We start from the raw sequence: 10725 nt of genomic DNA on the forward strand, positions 1-10725 counted from the left end.
TAACATGATGGAGTTCAGAAGCACACAGGGAATCTGGAATTGTAAGGGCAAGAGACTCAGGAATGCTCTCCCATGCAAATCATAGATAAGAATGGAAATATTCTTCAGAGTCCCATTGTCTCCCTGGCTCCAGATTTGTATTTATGGCTGAGGAAGGCACCAGGCATATTTGGCCTTCCCATGCTTAGTGCCCTGAAATGCCAGTTGATAGCCACAGGTGGGGGTGGGGGTGGAGATAGATCTTCAGACTTTGAAGGAGATCTTAGGATGTATTCCCTGAGAAATAACAGGTCTTCAGGGTCATGGTGGGAGAGAAACAAAGACTGAGAATATGGGTGGTAAGGTGAAGGAAAGTATAGAAGGAATCCAGGGGGCTGAGTCGTCTTAAGAATGAGGGTCCCAGGATATCTCTAACATTAGGTCCTTAGCTAAAGAAGAAACTCCACAAATGCAGGAAACACAAAGACTCTAGAAATCACATAGTTTCTTAAGTTTGTGTTTTATTTTACAGTGCCCAAAAGGACGGAATATAGAACACAAAAGTTGCTGTTGGAAGTACATGGTTCTATCTCCTAGATAGAAGGGCTAGGGCCCTAATGGAGAACTGTACCAGCTAGGTAGGACTGGTCTCTTGTGTCCCCTACTAGAACTAAGGAGCCACATCAATGATCTCTTTGGAAAAAAAGAATATAAAAATCAAGACCAAACTACCTCAACAGCTCCCATCACAGAGTCTTACACATAGAATACACTCAATAAATGGTAGTTGAATGAATGAATGAATGAATGAACAAGTGAATGAATGAATGAATTTGCAGCCAAAGAAAGGATGGAAAGGCTTTCCCCCCTGCCTCTCTTCCAATCTCTGACTCATTCCAACTCTATCTCTCTGAAGTAGACCAAGTCCAGTTCAAGTTCAGGTTCTGGAAACTACTCTAGAAAATGGTGGCCAAAATAGCATTTTAGTAACTACCTAACCCAATCTCTTCATTTTACAGATGAGGAAAGTGAAGTCCAAAGAGATAGATAGGGTGAATGGTAGAGCTCAGACTCTAGTCCAAGTGACCTGGCTCCCATTCTATGTGTGTGCTCTTTTCTTCTAAAACGTTTTCAGTACTGGAAGAACCCAAAGTACAGAGGCATCCAACCTCTTGGAGATTCAGCAGGGGAGGTCCTGGCCAGCTGGGGTTTGAAATGAGGAAGCATCATTCATTTGAGGCTATGCTGGCTTTCCCGGTGGCGCCGAAGGTCTACCTTGCGCTGGAAGCCCTTGGCACAGAGCTCACAGCTAAAGGGTTTGAAGCCCGTGTGTTTGCGACTGTGGGTGATCAGGTTGGAGCTCTGGCTGAAAGCCTTCCCACATACCTGACACTTGTGAGGCTTCTCTCCTGCAAGAAAATAAAAGTTGATTAGGATGGAATACTATTTATTGTACTATAAGAAATGATGAGCAGGATGCTCTCAGAAAAACCTAGAAAAACTTGCATGGGCTAATGCAAAGTGACATAAAGTAAAGCAATATTGTGAGATGATCAGCTGTGAATGACTTAGTTATTCTCCACAATACAACAATCCAAGACAACTCTGAAGGATTTATAATGAAAAATGCTATCCATCCCCAGAGAAAGAAGTGATGATGTCTGAATACAGATGGAAACCTTAAAAAAAGAAAAGTTGAAGGGGGCAGTTTTAGGAAACTCAGTAAAGCCTAGGCACTGCTGTTTCTAGGTTTTCCTAGATTACTGAATTCTCCTTGATCTTTAGCCTTTGTACCCCTTTTCTTAGGACTTAGCCTCTCTTTCTGAGGTCGTGTTGGGGAGCAATGGTATTAATGATACAAAACTGAAGTCAGGATAATGACTTTGGTTCTTCTTCTCAGTTAGTTCGGTTTTCCAAGATGCCTTGGCTGAGGTCAATATTAATCAAAGGTTGTACTCTTCTGAGCACACACACTCACCTGACAATGTCAGGTCCAGAAACATTTTCGAGTGAAGAAGAACAGTCTCGTATGAAGCAGACACCACAAATAATGCTACCCCTAGAACATGGAGAACTGAACCCCTCTGGGTTTTGGCATTTGCGTAGGTATACTCAGCTTACCAGTGTGGATGTAGGTATGCTTCTTCATGTCCGACTTCTGGTGGAAGCGCTTGCCGCAGTACTGGCAGGGGTAAGGCCGTGTGTCCGAATGGATAAGGAGATGGGTGGACAGGGTGGAGGAGCGCTTGAAAGCTTTGCCACACATCTTACATTCAAAGCTCCTCTCCTGCCGGAGGAAACGGGGCCCCGGGGGGTCAGGTGCAGGTGGGACCTCAGGGTCATTTATTGTGAACGTTGGAGCAGGACTGGACCCAGCTGGGATCCCCTGAGGAACAGGAGACTCAATTGGGATGACTTTGAGAACACTGGGGACCTGGGAGATTAGGGCCCCCATTTCTATCTTCATGGGGTAGAGAGGAAGGGGTGTCACTGGGTTACAAGCAAACGTTCTGACAGTATTTGCTGTACATATGCTTTGCTTATTTTGACTGATTTTTGAGGATTTCTAGAATCTACCCTGAGGCCTTGGCAACTCAGACCAATGCCCCCACATCTGGAGTTTTGCCATCTGTGGTATGTCCTAGCTTTCTGCCTGTGGATTGGGGGGAAGGAAAAGGAGATGTGTTGTTGGTAGAAAGGTGACAAACTGAGGTAGATAACAAAAATGAAGATGGCTGAGGTATGGATGTGAGAGAGGTCTCCCCATCTGTCTCCTCTCTCCTCTTCTGGCCTTCCCCCACTCTGAGTTGTTTCTTTTAGGATGGGACAGAATGGAAAGGGAAAGAAGAAAAATTATTTTCTCTTCTCCCTCTACCCATTGCACACTACCTACCTGGGAGTGTACGTGAGTGTGCTGCTCAAGGCTGACTGAGTGGCCAAATGTTTTGCCACAAACTTCACAAGCAAAGGGTCGAGTCCCACTGTGGGTTCTCCGGACATGAACCTCCAACCCGTGGGGGGTAGGAAATACCTGCAGGGAGGTAGGAATAGGGGAAGAGAGGACAGTGGATGAGGGCTAAGGCACTTCCTCTGATCCTTCCACCATAGGGTTGCACTGAAGTACTGGTCTGGTGGATTTCATAAGAGTAAAAAAATGTTTCAAGCCTTGGGCAGCCAAGATAATTCTGTTCTATTTCTCCATGGAAGCAGCGAGAAGAGCCCTGGACTGAACCTAGAGAAGTATAACAAGAATTCAACAGTCTCCAGGGCGGCTAGGTGTGCCAGTGGATAGAGAGCTGAGCCAGAGTCAGGAAGACCAGTAGTTCAAATGTAGATACTTCCTAGCTACATGACCCTTTGCAAGTCACTTAACCTGTTTGCCTCAGTTACTTCATCTGTAAAATAGGGATATAATAGCCCCTACCTGCTAGAGTTATTGTGAGGATCAAATGAGATAATAATTGTGAAGCAATTAGCACAGGGCCTGGCACGTAGCAAGCACTATAGAAATGTTACCTATCATTATTATTGTGATAGAAAGTGAAATAAGCACAATTAGAAAAGATATATATATATATATATGTATATAAAATGAATGGAATGAAAATGGAAAAATAACAATAAGACAATAGAAAAATACTTTGAAATTATAATAACCAAGCTTGGTCCAAAAGAAAAGATGAAAACACCTTGCCTCCACCCTTTTCTTTATAGAGATGAGGGACTGTGGTTGTAGAACAATGATATCAGCCTTTTTTATGAATTTGTTAATTTTATTGAACTGCTTCTTTTTCTCTCTTCTATTCTATTGCTCCCTGGGAGGGAGCAGAGAGATATAGGTGTGATCTATAAATAAATGATATTCACAAAAATTCCTTCCTTCCTCTCTTTCTTCTTCCTTTACTCCTTTCCTTCCTTCTCTCCCTTTCTTCCTCCTTTCCTTCTTCCCATCCTTTTTCCTTTCCTCCTTTCCTTCTTTCTACTTCTTTCTTTCTTTCCTTTTCTTTCTTTCTTTCTTTCTTTCTTTCTTTCTTTCTTTCTTTCTTTCTTTCTTTCCTTCTTCCTCCCTTCCTTCCTTCCTTTACTTCTTTCCTTCCTTCTTTCCCTTTCTTCCTCCTCTCCTTCCCATCTTTTCTTCCTTCCCTCCTTTTCTTCTTCCTTCCTTCCTTCCTTCCTTCCTTCCTTCCTTCCTTCCTTCCTTTCTTTCTTTCTTTCTTTCTTTCTTTCTTTCTTTCTTTCTTTCTTTCTTTCTTTCTTTCTTTCTTTCTTTCTTCCTTCCTTCCTTCCTTCCTTCCTTCCTTCCTTCCTTCCTTCCTTCCTCACTAGACTAGTCAGAAGATGTGGGTTTGAATATTGATTCTAACACAAACTGATGGTATGATGTTGTCAGGCAAGTCATATAACCCCTCTGTATCTTTGTTTCCTCATTTATGAAATGAAGAAATTAACAGCCTAAGGCAAGGGTTATTAACCTGGATACCTAAACTTTAAAAAAAAATGTTTTGATAACTGTTTCAGCATAATTGGTTTCCTTTGTGTTCCCATGTGGTGGTTTTGTTGTTGTATTTAAAAACATTATTCTGAGAAGGGCCCATAGGCTTCACCAGACTTTCAAAGGGTAGGGTTACTAAAAATGTTTAAGAACCCCTGAATTAAGATGCAAGGTCCCTTCCATCTTTAATATTACCTCCTTTAAGATCCTTCCCAGTTTTGACATTCTATGTTATACATTCTAAGGTTTTTCCCCTCCCCACTCTGATAGTCTAGATTTTATGTTCTTAGGTCCTCTAAAATTCCATAGGTATTTGATTCCTATCATAGCTCCACAGTCCTCTAATTCAAAATCAAGACCAGGCAATTCAGGGACATCCTATGATAGCAAAGAAGAAGGTAGGCATAGTAGAGGACAGAAAGACCAGATAACCTGCTCTGAGATGACATCCAAAGTGTATCTCTTCTGTTTCCTCTGATAACTTACCTTATTGCACTTGACACAGTGATAAGCTTCCATGCCAGGGGAGTAATGTAGACTGTAGTCCAAGGGAGGGTCAGAGCTGGGTACCAGTGAGCTCCCATACAAGCTTACTGAGTTCTCTAGGAAGGCAGATTGCATGGTGGAGGTAATCTGTCCATAGCCATAAGGGGAAGAGAAGGCATCCCAAGAGAAGCTGGGTTTGTAGTAGGGGGGTGAGGCAGGGGATAAGCCATGGTCCTGGGCCTGGAGAGCCAAGATGGAAGTCTCTGGGGGTGTGGAGGGAGGAGAAATATGAGTACAGAAACTACTGCATAGCTCCCCTACTGAGTAAGCAGGGTACTGAGCCTAAAGAAAAAACACAGAAATATCCTTGCCCACCCTCAGCCCTGACCAAAGCCTGCCTCTGCCAGGTAGCCAATATCTTGTCTTTAGTAGTAAGGGACACTGGGACGCATCTTGGTCAACAAGCATTTAATAAACGCTAACTATGTACTTAATATGAGGAAGCATGCGGTAGTTGCTAAACTACCCCCTGGAATCAAGAAACCCTGAGTTCAAGACCTAGCTCTGACATATACTGACTAGGTGAACCTGCACAAGTCACTTAATCTTTCACTACCTCCAAGCAGCTCACTCTAAGTTTCAAAGAGGTGACTACTTGCATTGGCAGAGAGAGGTGAAATCATAGGTCCAATCTCTCCTATTCTGAGTTTAACCTCACTATGTTCCAGGAACCGTGGCAAGAAAGGCAATGGTGTTCCCTGCTCTCAAGGACCTCACATTTTGGTGGGTGAGACAGCATTTAAATAATGAGGTACATATAAGAAATACACAGAATAAATGGAAGGTAATCTCAAAAGGGAAGGCACTAGCAGCTGGTAAGACCCGCAAAGGCTTCCTGCAGAAGGTTGAATTTAAACAGTGTTGAAGGAATCAATTCTGTTCTCCTCTACTTGGACAAACAACAAAAATAACTACCTAGCCCCTCAGACTCGGGATATTTCAGCCTTGCCTGGCCTTGGAGTAGACCAGTTCTATGACCATTAACTCTCTTCCTTGTACCTGGAACTGACGTCCTGGTCAGACACTGGTCCTTGTTATGATCTTTGGAGTTATCCCATTCTGGACATTGGTTTGGGCTGCTGAAGGTTGTAGTGTCCCCCAGGACCTGGTTAGTGGTAACTGCAGGGAAAGAAGTACTTTGAGAGTTAACATCCCCTGGTGACAATCACATCTGCAATTCCCATCCAGGGGAGTAAAAAATAAGGGAAGGAAAAATAAGGAAAAAAACTGTCCAGAATAGCGATCCATTGTCCTCTCACCTGAAAGGAGGGGAAACTAGGGGCATAGGATTGAAATTCCAATTTTCTCACACTACTTTCTCCAGGATGCCTTTCCTTGTCTCTTTAGTTGAGAACTTTTACCACCAGCAACACCATCCCCAACCTTAGGGAAAACATTTTGTTTTATGACTCCCTAACATATTTATCATTTTATGTATTGTTGTATGTTAACCTGTGTATGTCACATCTCCCCACTGGAAATATAAGCTCCCTGAGAGCAGGGACCATTTCATATTTAAAAGCTGTACCTCCCCCAGATGCTTAATAATTGTTTAATAAGCAACAAATTGATTCATTCAATAAACACCTATTGTCAATAGAGCTCAGTACTAGGAAGTAAGGGATGTATAAAGCTGAGATGACATCCCAGAGTCATGGCACCCACAATGTAGTTTAGTGGACATGAGGCATATAGAGGTACAAGACAAAGTGTTATAGGAGTTCCTAGGGTTCGTGCGAAGTTCAAAGTCACAAGGGTGATAAGGAAGGAGGTTGGTGGCTTTTGACTAGGATTTTAAAGTCAAAATTCAATACAAATTAAATAGGAAAGGATAGGGGAAAAAACATATGACCACAGGGCATGATATCTTTAGCCAAGGTATGGTTTATTCTGGATGGGGAGGAGGAACAATCTAGTTTGACTGGACTATGATCAAGAATTCAGAGCTAGGCCCTGGAGGCAGGAGGACCTGAGTTAAAATCTGGCCTCAGACACTTAACACAAAAACTAGCCATGTGACCTTGAGAAAGTCACTTAACCCCAATTGCCCTCCAAAAAGCAAAAAAAAAAAAAAAGAATTTAGAGCTGGAACAGAACTTAAGTCTTCTAGATCAGTGGTGTCAAACTCAAATAGAAATGGGGACACTGAACTATACATAAGGATCCTTGCTAACCACATATTGATTAGCATTAGTTAACGTTTTATTACATTTTTATTTATTTTGTTAAATATTTCCCAATTATATTTTAATCTGCTTCTCAGCAATGCAGTCTGGTGGTTTGGTTTGGCACCTCATATGTAGACCAACCCCCTCACTTTACAGATGAGGAAACTGAGGCTTGGAGAGATTAAAATGGACTTCCCCTGGTCACACAGATAAATTGCAGAATTGGAATTCAAACCCAGATGTTCTACCTCCAAATCTGTACTTTTTTTCAAGGTACCACACTTCCTCTTATGAATAGTATAAGATAAGACTGAAAAGGCAAGCTGGCACCAGATTATGAATGACTTTGAATGCCAGGCATAGGAGATTGAATTTTACTTTGTAAACAACAGGGAGCATTGTAATTGAATTCATATATTTCCCAGGAGGTATAGTTTCAAGCTTTTCCTTTACTTCTCCCTTTCTCCTGGGCAAAGGTCCTCTAAAGGCTCTTTGCCTGGGACCAAAGCACCAAAAAGAGGAGACAACAGAGACTCCCACAAAAAAATCAAAATAGAGATCAGCTGAAGATCTCACTACTTCTCAAGGACTCTGCAACTAATACTGCATTCTGATTAGGATCATAAACTTTAACATTTTTTTTCAGTCAGCAAAAATCTGCCTACTCTCTCTCACCCCTCCAACTTTCCAATGAAAAAAAAGAAAAAAAAACACATTATAAGGTATATTCAAGCAAAAAACAAATTCTCAAATTAGCCAAGTCCAAAAAAAAGAGGTTTTATTCTCCTAAGTCTCTTACTTCTCTATCAAGAGGGGAGTAGTATGTTTCATCATGAGTCCCCTGGCACTGAGATTGATCATTAGTGTCTTTCAAATCTGTCTTTACAATACTCTTGTCATTGTATAAATTGTTTGGGTTCTGCTCAGTTGATCCTGCTTCAGTTCATATAAATCTTCTCAGGTTTCTCTGAAACCATCCTCATCCTCATTTCTTACAGCACAATAGTATTCCATCACATTTATGTATCATCAATTGTTCGGCCATCTCCTAATTGATGGACCTCCCCTCAATTTAGGATCATATAGTTAGAGCCATAAGGTACCTCAAAGGCCATCTAGTCCAACTCCTTTTACAGCTGAGGAAATAGATCCAGAGAGGTTAAAAAAAACCCATATAAATAATAAGTAGCAGAACTAGGTATTTGAACCTCAGGACTTCTGACTCCATCTTTAGCATGTGCTTTCCACAATGCCACACCCTCAAAAATTCTAGAAAGGTTTCCAGAGGAGATGAAATTTCAAGGCTTCCTTTATTCCTGGGTGTTAGAAAGGATTTTTTTTTTTTTTGCTTTTTGGAGGGCAATTGAGGTTAAGTGACTTGTTCAAGGTCACACAGCTATTTTTTTTGTGTTAAGTGTCTGAGACCGGATTTGAACTCAGGTCCTCCTCACTTCAGGGCCCATGCTCTATTCACTGCTCCACCTAGCCGCCCCATAGAAAGGATTTTTAAAAGACTGATGAATGTAAAGCTTAGGGATCAAGAAAGGAAGGGAAATCTTGATGTGTGAGTCTATTGCTTTTTCTTCTTCCTTTGAACTTAGCAATGAACTCTAGTGTATACCCAAGAGGTCCCAAAAGAAGGATCTGGCTCACCTGAGGGAGGGATATGAGCCCAAAGTAGATCATCATGCTGGGATCGAGGCTTATGGTAAGTGTGAGCCTTTTTACTCTTGACCAGGAAGGAACGAGGCATTTTTAATCACCTTTCTGGAGCTAAAATAAAGACAACAACAACAGCACACTTTTGTAATGCTTTGAAAGTACATTCATTATAACAATCCAGGAAAAATAAATCAGGCAAATTTTGTCATCATAACTTTACAGCTGAGGAAACCCTGTGACTAAGGGTTTATGTGGCTTGCACAAAGGTAGTCAGCGGCAGAGCTGTGACTTGAACCCATATTCTGATTCCAAATTCAGGGCTCCTTCCAAAATTAGCAAGAAAAATGGGAATCTTTTCCTTTTCCACCATCTCCTCCTGGAGGACTTACATTAATACAGCACTTTGTTAATTTCCTCACAAAAACCTGAGTTAGGTAGGGCGAATCATGTCATTCCCATTTTTTAAGATGGTCAGAGGTGAATGTTTCAAACCTTCCCTCTATACCACACTGCTCTTCAAAATTGAATAGTAATCACATGAGACCTTGTGATAGTAATGGCAATTAAAGATTCCCCTGTATTGGCTTGGTTTTCAAATTGATTGTGTTAAAACCCAGAGTTTGTCAATCCCACCTGATGGACTTGTTGATGTGAAAAGAGAGTCCTGAACTGGGAGGAGCTGGTGACGTAGATTTGGAGAGACAAGAGAGAGGCAGGAGAACTTTTTGGAAGCAGCGCCTCGTGGAGGCAGAGAGAGACTGAGAAGGATTGCTGAGAGCCACTTTGAATTGCCCTGGACTTTTGAGACCTGCCCCCTGAGCTGCCAAGGACTGAGGAGACATGGCTGTTTTGCTGGTACTTTGTCTGTCTGTTTTGATGTTGTTTTGCCAGATTTGTCCACTGGTGAAAGATAGTCCTGTTGTTGAAGAAGTCCTGGAACCTGGCTTTTGGTTAAGAAGCCCTGAGACTGTCCTGCAGACAGAGTGAATACTGTCCACTGGTGAAGGGCAGTGCTGTTGTTGCAGGGGTCTGGAGACTGTCCTGCAGACAGAGTGAATACTGTCCACTGGTGAAGGACAGTGCTGTTGTTGCAGGGGTCTGGGAACCTTTCTGTTGGTTCAGAAGCCCTGAAGAAGAATTTTGCAGGGGTCTGGGAACCTTTCTGTTGGCATAATGTAATGTAATGTAATGGAAAGGCAACTTCCCAAGGTTCAAAATACCAGCATAGGTGCTCTCCATTTTATTCAGTGACAAACCAAGAACAGAGAAGGTCAAAACATGACATCATTCAAAATACAGCATTTACTAAGTGTGATTAAATAATCTCCAAGTACTACCCCACCCCAGAACCTTCCAATCATTCAATCAATTACAAAGTCCCTCTACTAAATACTACTCCACCCCTAGGCTATACCTTCATTTAGTCCACCACAAAACCCCTCTTCTCAAATGGAGATTAGTTTCCAAACATAAGTAAACTACATTCATTTGTGCAACCACAGAACACAAAAAGGTCAAAAGTTCCCCACCCCTGGATCACAATTGAATCTACCCCAGAGTTACATCAAGTTTAAGCACAGCACTTAATACCCAAATGGAGGTCTTTTCTTCATCTTGACACAAGGCAAGTTCTCAGCAATCTTAGTTCCTGGGGAGACAAGGCTTAGCAAGGCCATAAGATACATTGCCAGTCCCTTCATGAATTCATCCTCTGTCTGTAGAACAGTCCTAGAACCCCTGAAAACATTAGCAAAACCCTCTCCCAGGATTTCTGTAAACATACAACAAGAAAATCCTTCTTCAGGGCTTCTGAACCAACAGAAAGGTTCCCAGACCCCTGCAACAACAGCACTGTCCTTCACCAGTGGACAGTATTCA

At 42.1% G+C, this 10725-nt stretch overlaps 1 protein-coding gene across 1 annotated transcript in view; it reads right to left on the reverse strand.

Moving 5' to 3' along the window:
* Positions 1-531: 531 nt before the first annotated feature.
* The window catches only part of GFI1B (growth factor independent 1B transcriptional repressor), a 19621-nt gene continuing 9427 nt past the window's right edge, over positions 532-10725 (reverse strand). The window contains exons 2-7 of the mRNA XM_069069596.1: positions 8839-8958; positions 6017-6136; positions 4958-5220; positions 2873-3010; positions 2101-2365; positions 532-1388 (exon numbers count right to left, since the gene is read on the reverse strand). Of these exons, the coding sequence (XP_068925697.1) occupies positions 1210-1388; positions 2101-2365; positions 2873-3010; positions 4958-5220; positions 6017-6136; positions 8839-8938 (1065 nt within the window). The 5' untranslated portion in view covers positions 8939-8958 and the 3' untranslated portion in view covers positions 532-1209. The remainder of the gene's footprint in view (positions 1389-2100; positions 2366-2872; positions 3011-4957; positions 5221-6016; positions 6137-8838; positions 8959-10725) is intronic.

This window comes from Petaurus breviceps, unplaced genomic scaffold (genome assembly GCF_028583685.1).
Source record: "Petaurus breviceps papuanus isolate PSGF00001 unplaced genomic scaffold, PetGlider_PUasm1.0 90779, whole genome shotgun sequence".
NCBI lineage: Eukaryota > Metazoa > Chordata > Mammalia > Diprotodontia > Petauridae > Petaurus > Petaurus breviceps.